Here is an 18,652-nt window from a genome sequence, read left to right on the forward strand (position 1 = left end):
AGAGCCCAACATGGGCACAAACACAAAATGTGAGATCATGACCTGAGCTTAAGTCAGATGCTTAGCCGACTGAGTGACCCACGTGCCCCCAATACAGGTTTTTTTTAAAGGCAAAACAAGAGGCACCTGGGTGGCTCAGTCCGTTAAGCATCTGACTCTTCATTTAGGCTTAAGTCATGGTCTCACTGTCATGGGATCAAGCCCTGTATTGGGCTCTGTGCTGGGCGTGAAGCCTGCTTGGGATTCTCAATCCCTCTCTGTTTCTCCCCTGTTCACACGTACTCGCTCTCAAAATAAATAAATAAATAAATAAATAAATAAATAAACAAACAAACAAACAAACAAACAAATAGTTAAAATAAAAAGAAAACTACATGGATGGACCTTGAAAACATTATACCAAGTGAAAGAAGCCAGACACAAAATACCTTACATTGTATGACTCCATTTCTGTAAAATGTGCAGAAGAGTCAAATCCATACAGACAGAAAGTAAGTGGTTTCCAGGGACTAATAAGGCTTGAGAGGAATTGGAGAGTGCCTGCTGATGGGTACAGGGTTTTATTTTGGGGTGACAAAAATGTTCTACAACTGGAGTGATGGTTGCATGACTCTGTAAATATTCTAAAAACTACTGGAAACCATATTTAATGGGGCACTTCTATCTATGGTAAGTGAATTACATCTCAAGTTATCAAAACAAACAAAAAGATGATGAGGACAATGTTCAACTCTGGGGTAAAAACAAAATGTTTCACCAGCAAAAAGGAAATGAAATTATCCTTGATGCCCAGCCAAAAACAGGACCGACAGGGAACGAGAACTCTGGGAGTGAGGAGACGAAGAGGCAAGAGTCAGCCACCTTGTTCAGGGAAGATCAACAGGGAATGCCTAAAACCATGGAATTTTTAGAGACACAGATAAACACCAAGTGAAATCAACATCTCACGTAATCTCAAATATTTGCTTCTGAGAGGTAGGAAACAGGGCAGGGGAGTATCAGGGTTGCCATTTCTTTTTTATTGAAAAAAAATTCTTTATAACATTTATTTATTTTTGAAAGACAGAGAGAGACAGAGCATGAGCAGGGAAAGGGCAGAGAGAGGAAGCAGGCTCCAGGCTCTGAGCTGTCAGCACAGAGCCTAACCCGGGGCTTGAATTCCTAAACTGTGAGATCAAGACCTAAGCCGAAGTTGGATGCTTAACTGACTGAGCCACTAGGCGCCCCTAGGGTTGCTATTAAATAAAAAGTCTTATAGAACTATTTGAATAATCAGATTGTGTGTACAAATAACATCAATCAAGCAACAACTAAAATTTTGATTTAAACCATTAAAATAAGCTCCTCTTTGGATCCAGGTGGCCTTGCCCCACTGTTTCCTCACACAAGTACTGCGCTAAACATCTCATGTTATTCTGATTCCTGATCTTTTCACTGGGACCTGTGCTCTCTCTCCTTGGACGCTGTGTTCACTGTATTCCTAACACACTGCAATTACACAAGGTATCTTGTCTAAGTCTTTTAAAAACTGTTGTGCCCTAACTCCAAAGCTGTATGACGTCTTTACTGTTCCCTCTGCTCCTGTATTTTTTCTGTTTTCCTTAAAAAAAAAAAAAAAACAAACAAACAAACAAAAAAAACAAAACAAAAAAAAAAAACTCTTAGGGGCACCTGGGTGGCTCAGTTGGTTAAGCATCTGACTTTGGCACAGGTCATTATCTCATGGTTCGTGGGTTCGAGCCCTGCATCCAGCTCTGTGCTGACAGCTTGGAGCTCAGAGTCTGGAGCCTGGAGCCTGTTTGAGATTTTGTGTCTCCCTCTCTCTCTGCCTCTCCCCCACTGGTACTTTCTCTCTCAAAAATTTTTTTTAAAGAACTCTTACTAATCAGAAGTGCGTGGGTGGCCAAGTCAGTTAGGCATCCGACTTCAGCTCAGGTCATGGTCTCACGGCTCGTGGGTTCAAGCCCCTCATCAGGCTCTGTGCTGACAGCCTGGAGCTAAGAGTCTGGAGCCTGGAGCCTGTTTCAGATTTTGTGTCTCCCTCTCTCTTTGTCCCTCCCCCACTCACACTCTGTCTCTCTCTGCCTCAAGAACATTTAAAATTTTTTTAACAAGGGGCGCCTGGGTGGCTCAGTCAGTTAAGTGTCCAACTCCAGCTCAGGTCATGATCTCGAAGTCCGTGAGTTCCACCCAGCATCGAACTCTGTGCCAACAGCTCAGAGCCTGGAGCCTGCTTCTGATTCTATGTCTCCCACTCTCTGCCCCTCCCCTACTCGTGCTCTGTCTCGCTCACTCTTAAAAATGAATGTCAAAAAAAAATTAATTTTTTAAATAAAAAAAATAAAAGTACTCTTACTAATCAGATTTTCTGGACTCATTTTTTAATAGGTAAGAGCTCATTCTTGCTCAATTGTTCCTTTTCACAGCATTCTGTTCATGTTTAGAAAATAGATCATCTGTGTATGTGTATATACATACATATTTTTCATTGTGTCAAAACACATATAAAATTTTAACTATGGGGGGGGGTGCCAGGGTGGCTTAGTCAAGTTAAGCATCCGTCTCTTGATTTTAGCTCAGGTCATGATCTCATGGTTTCTAAGCCCCATGTCAGGCTCTGCACTGACAATGCAGAGCTTGCTTGGAATTCTCTCTCCCCTAACCCACTCATGCTGTTTCTCAAAATAAATAAAATATGGGCACCTGGGTGGCTCAGTCAGTTAAGCACCTGACTCCTGGTTTCAGCTCAGGTCATCATCTCATGGTTTATGAGTTTGAGCTCTGTGCTGACAGCGCGGAGCCGGCTTGACATTCTCTCTCTGCCCCTCTCCCGCTCACTCTGTCTCTCTCTCAAAAATAAATAAACCTTTAAAATAATTAAACTTAATTTTTTTTAAATTTTTAACCATTTTTAAGGACACAGGTCATAGACCCTGCTTTCAATTGGGTATATATGCAGAAGAGGAGTTACTGGATCCTGTGGTAGTTCTATTTGTAATTTTTTGAGGAACTACAATACTGTTTTCCACAGGGACTTTACCATTTACATTCCCACCAATTGTATACAAGTGTTCCAATTTCTCCATGTACCCACCACCATCTCCACATCCCCACCTCATCCCCACCACATCCTCACCAGCACTTGTTTTGAGAGCAGCTATCCCGATGGGTGTGAGGTGGTGTCTCACTGTGGTTTTGATTTGCACTTTCCTAATGATTAATGATGTTCAACATGTTTTCACACACTCTTTGGCTATTTGTATGTCTTCTCTGGAGAAATACCAAGGCCCTGTGCCCATTTTTAAACCAGATATTTTATTGCTGAGTTGGAGATTTTTTTTTTATATATATATTCTGAATAATAGCCCTTCATCAGATAGGAGTTGCAAATATTTTCTCCTAACCCATAGGCTGCCTTTTCACTCTGTTGAATGTTTCCTTTAATGCAGTTTTAAATTTTGATGTAGCCTAACTTATCTCTATTTTTCCTTTGCTGCCCATGTTTTAGATGCTACATGTAAGAGGTCATTGCCAAATCCAATGTCATGAAGCTTTTCTCCTGTTTTCTTCTATTAGTTTTATAGTTTCAGCTCTTATACTTATGTCTTTGTCCCATGCTGGATTAATTTTTATATGGTGTTAAGTGAAGGTTCTTTTGCATGTGGTTGTCAGGTTTTCCCAGCACCATTTATTGAAAATAATCTTCCCCTCATCCACTGAACAATGCCCTTGTGGAAAGTAATTTCACCATTTCTGGGCTCTCTATTCTATTCCATTGGCCTATATATCTGTCATTATGCCAGTACCACACTGTCTTGACTACTGTAGCTTTGTAGCAAGTTTTAAAATCAGAAGTATGAGATTTATAACTTTGTTCTTTTCCAAGAATGTTTTGTCTATTTGGGGTCCTTTCAGGTTTTATACGAATTTTAGGATGGAATTTCCTATTTTGGCAAAAAAGGTTGTTGGCATTTTGAGAGGGATTGTACTAAATCTGTAGATTGCTTGGATAGCATTGACAGCTTCTTAATTCTTCCAGTCTGCAAACATGGGATGTCCTTCCATTTATTAGTATCTTCTTTAACTTCTTTGAGCAATGTTTTATAGACTTCAGTGTACTAATCTTTCACCTCCTTGGTTAAATTTATTCCTAAGTGTTTTATTCTTTTTGAAGCTATTGTAAATGGAACCATTTCCTTATTCCTTTTTGTTCATTGTTAGTGTATAGAAGCACAGCTGATTTCTGTGTATTTTGTGTCCTTAAACTTTACTGAATTCTTTTATTAGTTCCAACAGTGTGTGTGAGTGAGCGAGTGAGTGAGTAAAATCATGTCATCTGTGATCAGGGATAATTTTACTTCTTCCTTCTCAATTGATGCTTTTATTTTCTTGTCTAAATGCTCTGGCTAGAATTAATTCCCATTACCATGTTGAAGTGATGAAATCCTTGTCCTCTTCCTGAGGAAAAGCTTTCAGTCTTTACTACTGAGTATGATGTTAGCTGTGGATGTGTCATCTATGGTCTTATTATTTTTAGGTAGTTTCTTTCTATTCCTAGCTTGTTGAGTGTTTGTTACCATAAAAGAATGGTTAATGGTTAATTTTGCCAAGTATTTTTTTCTGAGCTGGGATGAACATGTAGTTATTTCCCCCACACTCTGTTAGTGTAGCACTATATTACATTGATTGACTTTAATTTGTTGAACCATCCTTGCATTCCAAGAGTAAATCCATTTGGTCATAGTATATAATTCTTTTAATGTGCCATTAGATTTTGTTTGCCAGTACTTTGTTCAGAATTTCTGCATCACTGTTCATGGAATATCAGTCTGTAATTTTGTTCCGGAAGCTTGTTTCCAGGAATTTTCCATTTCATCTAGGTCAACCAATTTGTTGGCATATAATTCTTCAGAATGCTCTCTTACATAATTCTTTTTATTTGGTAATAGTGTCCCAACTTTCATTTCTTCTTTTAGTTATTTGGGTGTTCTCTTTTTAGTCATTCTTGCTAAAGGTCTGCCAATTTTGTTGATCTTTGGGTTCATTGATTTTTCTGTTTTCTCTAATTTATCTCTGTTCTAATCTTTATTTTCTTCTTTCTCCTGGCTTTGGATTTAGTTCATTCTTCTTTTTGTAGTTCCTTAAGGTGTAGAGTTAGGTTTCTGATTTGAGATCTCTTTTTATCTTTATTTACTTTAGAGAGAGAGATAGCACTTGTGAGCGGGGGGGGGGGGGGGGCGGGAGAGAGAGAATCTTAAACAGGCTCCACGTTCAGCATGGAGCCCAACATGGGGCTCATTCCATGACCCTGGGATCATGAACTGAGCCGAAATCAAGAGTTGAACGCTCAACCACGTGAGCCACCCAGGAGTCTCTCTTTTTTTAATGTAACATTTACAGCCTTTTAGCACTGTTTTCATTATATCTCATTGGTTTTTCATATGCAGTGTTTTCATTTTCATTTGTCTCAAGATATTTTCTAGTGTCCTTTGTGATTTCTTCTTGATGCTAAGCGTACTGAATTTCCATTATTTGTGAATTTTCCCATTTTCCTCTTACTGTTCTAGTTTCATTCCATTGTGATTAGAAAATATACTTTGTATAATTTCAATCTTCTAACCTTATTGACTAGTTTTGTAGCCTAACATATGGTCTATCCTGGAGAATGTTACCTGCGCACTTGAGGGGGAAAAAATGTGTATACTGCTGTTGTTGAGTGCTCTCTTAAGTCCTCAAGGCTCTGCTTACCTTTCTTTGTCCGTCTTGTTCCAGAGACTCAATTTCAAATGTCCTGTAAATCCACTTAGTCTTTCTTCCGACCAGTGGAGCATACTGTCCCTCTAGTGGGCTTTTCAATTCAGTTACAGTATTTGTTTGGTCTTCTTTTTAATATCTTACTCTTTGTTGGTGTTCTCATATTGTTTAGTTTTCTGTGGTTTCCTTTAGCTTTTTGAGTATATTTAAGATAGTTTTAAAACATTTGTCTAGTATGTCCAATGCCTAGGTTTCTTCAAGGATAGTTTCTACCACTTAATTGTATTCCTTTAAATGGGCCATGTTTTCCTGTTCCTTTGATTGCCTTGTGATTTTATTGTTGAAAATTGGGCATCTGAATAAACAGCCACCTTTCCCAGTCTTTGCAGACTGGCTTTGTCTTTGAAGAAGACCTTTGCTAATTAGCAGGGTTTGTTCTGAGCCTTGACACCAGCCTGGAGTGAAGGCTTAAGGTCTCCTCAAGTCTTTTCCACACATGCATCTTGCCTGAGCCTGTGTGTGAACTTTTCTGATTCTTAAGTATACACAGCTGCTCTTAAAGGTCTTAATTTTGGGGCGCCTGGGTGGCTCCATCAGTTAAGCACCTGACTTCAGCTCTGGTCATGATCTCAAGGCTCATGGGTCTGAGTCCCGCATCGGGCTCTGTGCTGACAGCTCAGAGCCTGGAGCCCACTTTGGATTCTGTCTGTCTCTCTGCCCCTCCCTCGCTCATGCTCTGACTCTCTCTAAAAAATAAACATTAAAAAAAACCAAACAAAGGTCTTAATTTCACAGAGTGTCACCCAACTCCTCAGGGTCTTAAATATTCGATTGTATCCCTCACCCCTAGTACCTTGCCCCAGGCATCTGCAGCTCTGGAGCCCCCTTGCAGCTTTCACAAACACTATTTTCACAGCTTGAGATATGAGCATCCCCCCCCCCCCGGCCCCACCTCAGAGAAAACAGGTATCAGTTCCCCAAACAGCCCCCCCCGACAAGCTCAAATGTTGCAGGTAAAGTCTGCCCTGCTCCCTCCTGGTAGAGGCAGGGAATTCGCAACTGGGCTGTTGCTCCCCTCAGATCTCCTGTGCTGGGGGCGGGAAGAGAGGGGGAGGGGAGTGGGTGGTGCAAAGGTGCGTAAAAATGCCACCAAACTTCGTACCATTTCAATGTGGCTTTTTCTTGACTAGGTGTTCCTGTAGACCTGTTTTCCAGAGCTTCTATAAAATTATTTTAGCTATTCTCTAGTTTCTTGCTTCATGTGTGCGTGGGGGGGGTGGGGTGGGGGATGAGGGTTTGAAGTTTCCTAGACTGCTGTTTTGCAAGATGTCAGATATATTTTCAAAGTTTGCTTTTTCTCCCTAAATTCTAAGTCTTTCTCATATATATCAGAGGTTATCATGTGCCACATTTTGCTCTAAGCACTTTATAGGTATCATGTTATGTAAGCCTCACCACAACCCTAAGAGGCAGGTACTATTATTTTTCCCATCTTATACTAGAGGACAATGAAGTTCAAAACCCATCTTGTCCACAGAACCATAGCCAGTAAGCGATGGGAGCAGGGTTCCAGCCCTAGCAGCTTGGTTCTAAAGCCACCACCATTTTTCACACAGCAGAGTTAGCCACCTCAGGTCACTCTGTGCTGACCCTTTTGGTCCAGGATGCTTTTTATTTAGAGTCCAGTGAGCATCCAGTAGATGTTTTCTTCTAGAGTCGAGAAAGCACTGGCTGTCTTTCAGGTCTAAGAGGAAGGTGGTCCAGGGGCACCTGGGTGGCTCAGTTGGCTAACCATCCGATTCTTGATTTCAGATCAGGTCATGATCTCATGGTTTGTGAGATCAAGCCCCACACTGGGCTCTGTGCTGACAGTGCAGAGCCCGCCTGACATTCTCTTTCCCTCTCTCTCTGCTCTCCCCTGCTCGATTTCAATCTTGATCTCTCTCTCTCAAAATAAGTAAACATTTAAAAAAAAGAAGGTGGCCCGGCTTATCAGAGGCTCTATAAACACTAGTGGGGTTCAAGTGAGCCTCAAGGTGGGGAGCAGAGTAGGAGAGTCAGCTTTTTAGTTGGGAATCCTCTATTATGTTCATGCCTCTTCTACCCCTTCCATGAAGTGCCAGTTTCTCTAGGAAAGACTCCTCAAATCCTTTGCCTAGGGAAACAGCCCTGGCTGCTGGCACTGGAACAGCAGGGCAGAAAATATGGCTGAGGGTCTCACCTGTCCCCATAGAGAATTTATCTTAATTCCTCTTTTTGTCTCTTAATATTTATTTAAATTAACTCTCAAAAAAATATTTCAGTGGAATTGACACACAATGTTATATTAGTTTCAGGTACAACACAGTGATTCGATTTCTCCGTATGTTACGCTATGTTCACCACAAGTGTAGCTACCATCTGTCACCATATAATGCTGTTACAGTATCATTTACTATATTCTTTATGTTGTGCCTTTTATACCCATGATTTATTCATTCCATGTTTTATTTATTTTATTAATATGAAATTTATTGTCAAATTGGTTTCCATACAACACCCAGTGTTCATCCCAACAGGTGCCCTCCTCAATGAATTCCTCTGTCTTCAACCTCCACGGCTTCCCTCTGCTGGGCCTGGTGTCTCCTATTTTTCTGACTTTAAGTCCAAGTGTTGTCCATCAGACATATAATGCAAGCCACATTTCAACAAGAGAGGAAATTAATTTTAATAATTTAACCCAATATATTCAAAATACTATCATTTCAGCACATAACCAATATAAAAAAGTATCATTGAGGTGTTTCACTCTTTTATTGTACTGAGTCTGATATTCGGCATGTACTTTACACTTCAAGTCCATCCTTTTTCAAAATGGTCACAGTGCTCAATAGCCACACGTGCCTCCTGGCTACTCTACAGGGCAGTGATGGTATAGAAAATAAACCTCGTATCTGCCACTAGGAGAAAGAATCCTCTAGTTATGCAGGGTGAGAAGGGAGACAGGTGGTGAAGGAGAATCCCACCAACTCCAATCCGTTCCCATGCCACGTGCCCACCAGCCTCAGTATCTCACGCCTCCAAGCCTTTCAGGGGTGCTGCTCATCAAACTGGCCCATTTCCTAATGGTCTCTCTCTCTCTCAAGCAGTCTCATGGTTACAGTTTCTCTGCCATGTTAAGTCAGTTTTCACTCTCTTCCTATTGGCTTTTCTTGGGGGGGGGGGGGGCGGGAAGCTTATATGATATCTAACATATTCCAAAGAACATATATATAACACATATTTAAGAAATAAAGCCTAAAAATACAGTTGTGAGCCCCCCATCTCAACCCCCACCCTACTTAAGAACTCAAACATCAGCTGTAGGGTTGTTTCTCCCAGTTTTATTCCTCTGTCTCCCCACTGGGGAAGAATCAGGAGCCTGAATTTTGTGTATCAACATTTTGCCTGTTTTCTTTTGGTTTACCACACATGTGTGTAGCTATACATAAGACAATGGTCACTTTGCTTGTCTTTATTGTACTGTACATACTTTTTGGCAACTTGCCTTCGTAACCTACAGGCTGTCTTGAAGACCCACTGATGTTGCTGCAAGAACCTACCATTCACTCACTGTCGTTGGTCCATAATATGCCATCGTGTAAACAAAGACATTTGGTTGTTTCCAAGATGTTTATTAGTATGAAGAGTGCTACAGAATTTCTCTAGAGTTCCACCAAATGGAAATCATGGATCACAGAATACAAGAATGTTCAGCTTTGCAAGTTAATGCCGGTCCATCAATTTACCTTCCTCAACAGCAGCAGATTAAGATTTCCAACCCACTCACACCCTCTCCAACACTCAGTTTTGTCAGATGTCTTAATTTTTTGCCAACAGACAGCTTAATTTTTGCCAATCTAAGTAACTGTAAAGTGGAATCTCACTGTAGCCTTGGAATACTAATGAGGCTGAGTATCTTTTTATATGTTTAACCACTGTTCTTGTTACTTTTTCTTTGACATGCCTGTGCGTCTTGTGTCCGTGGGTAGGAGTTCCTTAAATGTGCTGGACTATAATCCTTTATGGGCTATACATGTTGCAAATATACTCCCACTATGGCTTATCTGTTCACATTCTTTATGGGTACCTTTTGATAAAGGGAAGATCTTAATTTTAATCTAGAAAACTGGTCATTTTTACTTTAGAGTTGACATTTTTTATGACTTAAAAACAAAAACATGGGGCGCCTGGGTGGCTCAGTCGGTTGAACGTTGGACTTCAGCTCAGGTCATGAACTCCCGGGTTGTGAGTTCGAGCCCTGCATTGGGCTCTGTGCTGACAGCTTGGAGCCTGCTTCAGATTCTGTTTCTCCCTCTCTCTCTGCCCCTCCCCTGCTCATGCTCTGTCTCTCTCTGTCTCTCAGAGATGAATAAATGTAAAAAAAAAAAAAAAATTTAAAAACAAAACCAAAAAACCTTTCCTACCTAGGTCATAAAAAAGTATTTTCCTAGACTGTGTTCTAGAAGCTGTTCTTCAATTAACCTGAAACTGGTTTTTCTGTACATTGTGTATACATTCTTTCCCAAGTGTCACACACTATCAACTGAGGAATCTATCCTCTGCCCCAGAGATACGTAATTCTACTTTTGCCAGGTACTGTTTCTCGGGCCTGTTTCTGGCAGCTCTTCTGCTGCATGGGCCAATCTGTGCTTCCCTGAACCAACAGTCAAGTCAGCCTCGACACTGATAAGGCAACTGTTCACACCTTACTCTTCTTCAAAGTGTCCTACAATATTAGGACTTCATTCTTCCAAACGTTTTAAAACTGACTTGTCACATTTCCCAAAAACCCCTGTGGAGATGCGCTGAATCCACAGATCAATGTAAGAACAGGTGACTTAACCATATCGAGTCTTTCTAGCCAAGAAAACCCTGTTTCTATTTATTCAAATCTTCTTTAATGTCTAATAAAGTTGTACACTTTTCTCCATTTAAAAATTATATGCATCTTATGTTAGTTCCCATTTACATCAAATATAGTTCAGTCAGAAGAACAGAAATCATGCTAGGTATTTCAAAAAGAGAGGAGTTTAATAGAGGGAACAGGTCCTTTCAGAACAATCGAAAAGGCCAGAGTGTGCATAAAAGTGAACCACCTGAACCTTCCCTTTTACCTCTGCAGTTGTAGTCCAGAGTCAGGAAGCTGCCCACAGGACAGGAAATGACAGAAAACCTCTGCCAGTTTCACAGCTGCTCTGCAGCCCAGCGGCAGCCAGCCAGAGGAAGATGTGGAAACCCTGCACTTCCTCACCTGGGGCTAAGCCCATGCACTCACACCACTGCCAGAGGAAGAAGGAGCCCACCTCCCTTCTACCTTGCAAACTTCATGGGCAGGATCTCATGGGCCAATTGACATCCAAAGCCTGCTGGCAGTGGGGTCTGAATGTGATAGCCCCAGCCTTGCAGGCCAGACTATATCCAGCACGCCCCCGTTTCCCATCTTCCCCAAACATGCTGAAATTACTGGTCTACTGTTACATCTTTTCCCATTTTCTTTGTCCCTGTGGTTTTATGTTTTTATACTCTTTCACTAAAATTTTAGCAGGCTTTCAGCAGGATGATGAAATAATCTTGTGTGGTCTCTCCAGAAGTCCTGAAGTCCATGTTCAAAAACCTGACCAAGTGTGGCTAAGGCTTTGCACAGGTTTACTTAAACTCTCCCCAGATAAAGGAAGGCCACAGCAAAAGTGGTTATCAGCTAACCCCCTGTCCACACTCCTCTCCCCACACACAAAGATTTTTCTTCTTTTTTTTTTTGTTTCGGTAGGGGGACATGTTAACGAGGATTTCACATACTTGTGATGTTTTTAAAAAATTAATTTTTAAAAAATAAACTAGGAAAAATTGGACACAATTTCAGCAATTATTGATTTACAGAAGTGAGAAACAAGCATGAGAAACAAGCATTATATTATTCTTTGTATATTTTGATAACTTCCATTTCTCAGAATTCCAACTTTAAAAACAAATAGAAATCAAAGCTTATCCCCTACCTGGACCATGGCATGCCACTATCCCATGGAACAGACACAGTACCAGACCCAAGAGGAGGCCAGGAGTGAGCCTGGAGGCGGACAGTGCCTCAGCCCTTCTACCTTTCTTGGAATACTCCTCGGCCCTGTCAGGCCTCCCTGAGTTTTCACGCACTGCCATGCTCATCAGGCCCTCGGTGGTTGGGGCCTAGAGCACATTATCCATCCACTCAGAAATCTGGGCTCCCGTTGGATAGACTTTATTTCTCTTTTCTGGGGAGAAAATATGGCAACCTATGTAACCTCAAATCAACATTGTGCTGAGCAGACTTGTGACCCTCTGTGCCAGACCATGTGACCCAGAAATCAAATCTAGTCCCTGCCCTTTACCAAATCCACAGCAGACGGAGAGATGAACAAGATGAACTAGAGTGCCTACTACCGTTCTCAGGTTCTATACAACAGGGCAGTTACTGTGCCTCAGCAAATAAGTTGTGTTCTACTTTAAAGCAAACGAAGAATCATTCGGTTCTTTGCTCACGGTATTCTCTAGGAGGCTGGATATGAAGTCTCACCCTGTAAGTCAGACCTGGGGAAGCTCTCAGTCACAACCACTGGTCCTCAACAGATGACCGAACATGGAATATCAGCACCCCAAGCACTGAGTATTTCATGCTCTCCGGGCTGGTACCAAAGGAAGGTGGGCTCCCAGACACAGGGCTGTCCCAGAAGCTTCTGCCCCAGCTGCCACCATTCAAATTCATCTGGAAAGGCAAGTACCTGACCACAGACATTTACAATCCAACGAACAGGCTCAAGGGATGACGGGGGGTGGGTAGGAATGCCCTCTAAACGGCCATATTTTCAGGCAAATTCAGTCTGACCAGACCACTTCTGTTTCTTATTTGGAAGCCCCTTCAAAGAACTGTCCCCAGCTCAAGTGTCACCTATTTGATACCCTACTGGATCTCCCTGGTTGGAGTTAACTGGTTTTCCTTCAGTACCTGACTTACAGGAATTATAACACTCCTTCTATTTACTGAATGTTAAAAAGGACCTCTGCTCTAGGCCAGGTCACACTTAGAAGGAGGACAGGTCTCCTGTTCTCAGGGAGGTCTAGAAGGAAAGATCAAGCATGGGTACAGGTAATGGTGAGATTTACCCATGGTTTGGGGCTCTTGGGTGGCTCAGTCGGTTAAGCGTCTGGCTCTTTGATTTTGGCTCAGGTCACAATCTCGCAGTTGTGAGATCAAGCCCCGCATCGGGCTCCGTGCTGAGCATGGAGCCTGCTTGGGATTCTCACTCTCCTGCTCTCTTTGCCCCTCCTCTGTTTTCGCATGGGCAAGTGCATGCACTCTTTCTCTCTCTCTCTCTCTCAAAATAAATAAATAAACACTTAAAAAGGAATTACCAGTGGGGTTCTAGATGCTGTCACAGGGAAGGAGCAGGTGCTGGCAGAAGCAAACCTCCAGGCAGAAGGCTCAGAGATGCCTGCTTGCTGTGGTATCATCTGAGCCAAGCCCTGAAGGACAGGTAGGATCTGCCCACATGAAAATAGAACAAGAGAATCCCAGGAAAAGAGAAAGGCATGAATGAAGCATGTGTTTTCCACACACGCATGAGCACAGGGAAGACACTACCACCTCCCACCCCCAAGAGAACCAGAGATGTAGCAAACACTGTTACTCATGGGTATGTCAGACTCCCTGAAGGTGCTGGGACAGAAACCAAATGGAGAACCAACAATTTAGACTTTCTGTGGCATCTGCATAGATCTTTAGGAGCCCATGCACTGTCAGGAGAAAACCCCCAAGTGAAAGATTACTAGGGACTGAGTGAGCAGGATGGGCTGGCCGAGCCAAGGCAGTCCAAATGACCCGCAGGATTCTAGCGAAGTCTCAAACGGCACCTATCTCTAGAGCCAGGCATGGGGGGAGGCAAGAGGGCACCACACTTCAGGGGCACTGCTCTCAGGGCCAGCAGTGCCTTCTGAAATGTGACGTCCTTGGCACCCCTCTTGCCTCATCCCAGCCCCAACCCTGCCATCTTGCAAGTTCTGGGATCTGCCCATGTTGGGCATCTATTTTTAAAAAGCAGAGAAAGAGGGGTGCCTGAGTGGCTCAGTCAGTTAAGCGTCCAACTTTGGTTCAGGTCGTGATCTTGTGGTTCGTGGGTTTGAGCCCTGAATCAGGTTCTGTGTTGACAGCTCAGAGCTCTCTGACAAAGAGCTGTGTTGACAGCTCAGAGCTTGGAGCCTGCTTTGGATTCTGTGTCTCCCTCTGTCTGCCCCTGCTCATGCTCTGTCTCTCTCTCTCAAAAATATACATTAAAAAAAAAATTTTTTTTTAAGCGAGAAAGAGAGAGGGGAGAGGGTTAGCTCAACATAACCTTCCAATGAGTGGATACAGAACTGGCTGCAGCAGACGTCATCCTCTCCCCCCCCCCCCCCCCATCACAAAGCTGTCATGGAGAGGCAGGGCCACTGGTGTCCACCTGCCCGACACACTCACCTGGACAGTCGGCTTCGTCGCTCTCATCCTCACAAGTTACCCAGCCGTCACACTGCCAGGGGAGGGGGATGCACTGGATGGCACCACTGCGACAGGCAAACTGCCCTGGGTTGCACCGCAGTTCTGTGGAACCAAAGGGCAAGAGGCCATTGAGGAAGCCGCAGCAGCAGTGGAGACCTGTGACAGCCAAGCCTGCCACCACTGGGTCCTGCTGCCGCTCAGACCCATGAGTGTGGGCCCTACACAGTCAGCCTGCCCACAGCCCACCTCCTCAGGGGCCTGCACGCGTGCCCCAAGGAGGAGCCAAGAGCTGTGCCCGTGACACAAGTCCCCAGAGCAATGCACCCCCAAGACATCGATCTTTATGCACCACCTCAAATACACACTTGACACTTCTGCTCCAAGTCAGGCTCTGCACTAGACTACAGAGGTCCCAAGAGGGCACACCTCTCACCTCCTGAGGAATTCTGGGTCAACAGGGATGAGACACACACACACAGGTTTCTGACAAAGGCCAAATCAGTAGGGAGCACCACAGGAGTGCTCAAACAGCATGAAGGAAGGAGAAACTGCCTGCACCTGACAGGCTCTGGAATCCTTCTTAAAGAAGGTGGATGTAAACAGGGTTCCCAAGGCAGGTTGACAGTTTCAGTAGACATACCTGATGTAGGAAAAGAACATTCCAGTAGACACATCTAATGCAGGAAAAGAACATTCCAGAAAAAAGTTAAGGCTTATGGAACTATCACAAGGCAGGAAAATATGCCAAATAGACTTATATTTCTGGTCGTGAGCTGACAAACGACCAGAAATATAAAAGAGGTCAGACTGTGGAGACTCTGACCCTTACTGAGAATGTTGTAGACAGCCAGAGGTAATTTAGTCAGTTAAGTAACATGATGATATCTGTGTTTTAAGCAAGGTAGAACTGGCAGTGATTTCTGGAAACAATTATAATAGAGGTACCACACAAAAATATTAAATATTTCAGCAAAGTAAAAGCTTGAACTGAGGCAGGGTCGGCAAACTACAACTCACAGGCCAACTCCTGCTCTTTCCACTTGGTTTTTAAATAAAGTTTTATTGTAACACAGCCACAAATACCTATGGTCTGTGGCTGCTTTTGAGCTACAACAGCAGAGTTGTGACTAATGACTAACAGAGACTAAATGACCTGCAAAGACAAAAATATTTACTCTTTGGTCCTTCAAACCAGACTTGTGAAATGAGGTAACAGCTGCTATATGGAAAAAGCTAGAACCAAAGAAAAGCATGAGGTGTGAGGGATGAGGTCTTGCACACCAACCCGATGACACAGAAGAAGAAACAAACAAAGCTCACTTACGAATGAAAATACACAGCTCTATCTGCTCCCTCTGGGGTCTTCCTTGTCCTGGAATCATTCCATTGAAATCCAGGAAGGAAAAGGAACTATTCCCATCCCTGAGTCCTGTCCCACCACTGGCCTAAGCAACAAGAGGCAATCATCACTCTAATTAACCAAGGAAGACAAACCTAGCAAATCAGGTATGGCGTGGAAGCTAGGCCTGACCCCTCCCCTCACCACCAACCCTAGACAGCCACGTTGGGCATCGTGTGCCTCAGTGTCTGTATGTTCAGGAGAGCCTCTTCAGTGCTCTGCAAAGAGGGACAACCCACATCCCCACCAGGGTCAGGCATACATCTGAGAGTCTTCCACTCTGAGGTGGGGATGGAACAAGGGCCAAGGCAAGGAACTGGGAATCCAGTGTTCATTCCTCTCTGCCTGCCACTACACACTGGTGATAGATCAGTCCGTCTAACCATAAGGAAAACCTTTGTTATATATATATAACACTGACAAAATAGTCACAATGGTATATATTTTGTAAAGGCTTTCAGCCAAGATGGAGTTATAGGCATAGTTAACTATTCACTTGAAACAACCAGGGGGAGAAAAAGGATAACATAAAAGAAAACACCAGTATTCCAGACATTGACATCAAACAACAAAGGATAATGTCCCTGAGTTAGGAAACATATGAGGTGAGCCTTACTGCCTCAAGAACATTTCCAGGCTATAAAGCAGGAAGAGGGACTCCAGGGCAGGTTGGGGGAGGGGGGTTGAGGGGGTGGGGGGCGGGTGCAGAAGACTCTTGGAGGTGAGTGGATGCAGCTAAAAATTGGGAAAAGCAATCATAGAACAGCTCCAAAAAGTCCTGGGGAGAGATGCACAGATGTTAAGACTGCAAAGATCCAGGGGCACCTAGGTGCCTCAGTTGGTTAAGCATCTGACCATGATCTCACAACTCGTGAGTTCGAGCCCCACATCCAGCTCTGTGCTGACAGCTCAGACCCCGGAGCCTGCTTCAGATTGTGTGTCTCCATCTCTCTCTGCCTCTCCCCTGCTCACGATCTGTCTCTCTCTCTCTCTCTCTCAAAAATAAATAAACATTAAATTTTTTTTTTTTTTTAAACTCCAGAGATCCAGAGAGGAATCCCTCGGGAAATGAAGCAGAGTACTTGATCAGTGTGTGGTGTGAAGAAACTACCCCAGGCTGGAGAGAAAACTACCCTATAGGATAACAGGGAAACAACAATTGCAGTTCAGCAGGACCACAAATGGTATATACATTCTCAGGAGCCAGAGTGGAAAAGCTCATAACCTGTAGGGCATTAAGTAAATTTACTCACATGAGTCCTGTCTCGTTAGTGGAGAAAAATTAACTCCAGACTAAACGCAGCCTAACAATGATTCAAAGCAAGAGCTGAAAGGATCAAGTTGTTTCCAAGTAACATCCTAGAACAAAGCTCAAGAATATTTATAGGAATGCAAAAATAGGCAACAACCAAAAAAGGCAAGATTCACAAAGTCTGGCATTCAATAAAAAAATTACCAGACATACAAAGAAACAGAAAATTATGACCAAAATTTAAAGAATTCAATCAAACTGACTCAGAAATGGTACAAATGATAGGGTACACAAGGACATTAAAGTTAAAACCGAGTTACAAGTGCTCAAGAAGCTAGAGGAAAAATCAAACACGTTAAGTATATATGGAAGATTTTAAGAAAGAATCAAACCCACTGCCTAGAGATGCAAACTACAAGGCCTAGCATGAACAGATTCAGTTTTACAGAGGAAAAGATGAGTGACTTGAAGACAACAATAAAAACTCTAAATTAAAACACAGGGGGGATGGCACAAAAACAGACACATAGACCAATGGAATAGAACAGAGACTCCAGAACTAGACCCACAAACGTATGGCCAACTAATCTTTGACAAAGCAGGAAAGAACATCCAATGGAAAAAAGACAGTCTCTTTAACAAATGGTGCTGGGAGAACTGGACAGCAACATGCAGAAGATTGAAACTAGACCACTTTCTCACACCATTCACAAAAATAAACTCAAAATGGATAAAGGACCTGAATGTGAGACAGGAAACCATCCAAACCCTAGAGGAGAAAGCAGGAAAAGACCTCTCTGACCTCAGCCGTAGCAATTTCTTACTTGACACATCCCCAAAGGCAAGGAAATTAAAAGCAAAAATGTACTACTGGGACCTTATGAAGATAAAAAGCTTCTGCACAGCAAAGGAAACAACCAACAAAACGAAAAGGCAACCAACGGAATGGGAAAAAAATATTTGCAAATGACATATTGGACAAAGGGCTAGTATCCAAAATCTATGAAGAGCTCACCAAACTCCACGCCCGAAAAACAAATAACCCAGTGAAGAAAAGGGCAGAAAACATGAATAGACACTTCTCTAAAGGAGACATCCGGATGGCCAACAGGCACATGAAAAGATGCTCAACATCGCTCCTTATCAGGGAAATACAAATCAAAACCACACTCAGATATCACCTCAAGCCAGTCAGAGTGGCCAAAATGAACAAATCAGGAGACTATAGATGCTGGCGAGGATGTGGTGAAACAAGAACCCTCTTGCACTGTTGGTGGGAATGCAAATTGGTGCAGCCACTCTGGAAAGCAGTGTGGAGGTTCCTCAGAAAATTAAAAATAGACCTACCCTATGACCCAGCAATAGCACTGCTAGGAATTTATCCAAGGGACACAGGAGTACTGATGCATAGGGGCACTTGTACCCCAATGTTCATAGCAGCACTCTCAACAATAGCCAAATTATGGAAAGAGCCTAAATGTCCATCAACTGATGAATGGATAAAGAAATTGTGGTTTATATACACAATGGAGTACTACAGGGCAATGAGAAAGAACAAAATATGGCCCTTTGTGGCAACGTGGATGGAACTGGAGAGTGTGATGCTAAATGAAATAAGCCATACAGAGAAAGACAGATACCATATGGTTTCACTCTTATGTGGATCCTGAGAAACTTGACAGAAACCCATGGAGGAGGGGAAGGAAAAAAAAAAAAAAAAAAA

At 42.9% G+C, this 18,652-nt stretch overlaps 1 protein-coding gene across 7 annotated transcripts in view; it reads right to left on the bottom strand.

The window, feature by feature from the left end:
- Window positions 1–18,652, bottom strand: part of DGCR2 (DiGeorge syndrome critical region gene 2) — a 100,620-nt gene that overhangs the window by 50,209 nt on the left and 31,759 nt on the right. For 4 of the 7 annotated variants that reach the window (XM_040465075.1, XM_040465074.1, XM_040465077.1 and 1 more), the window contains exon 2: window positions 14,258–14,380. The exons of the other annotated variants lie outside the window; for them this stretch is intronic. In XM_040465075.1, coding sequence (XP_040321009.1) covers window positions 14,258–14,380 — 123 coding nt within the window. The remainder of the gene's footprint in view (window positions 1–14,257; window positions 14,381–18,652) is intronic. 7 annotated transcript variants of the gene reach the window in all.

The sequence above is a fragment of the Herpailurus yagouaroundi genome, unplaced genomic scaffold, assembly GCF_014898765.1.
Source record: "Herpailurus yagouaroundi ecotype Mexico unplaced genomic scaffold, PumYag 545, whole genome shotgun sequence".
In the NCBI taxonomy this organism is placed as follows: domain Eukaryota; kingdom Metazoa; phylum Chordata; class Mammalia; order Carnivora; family Felidae; genus Herpailurus; species Herpailurus yagouaroundi.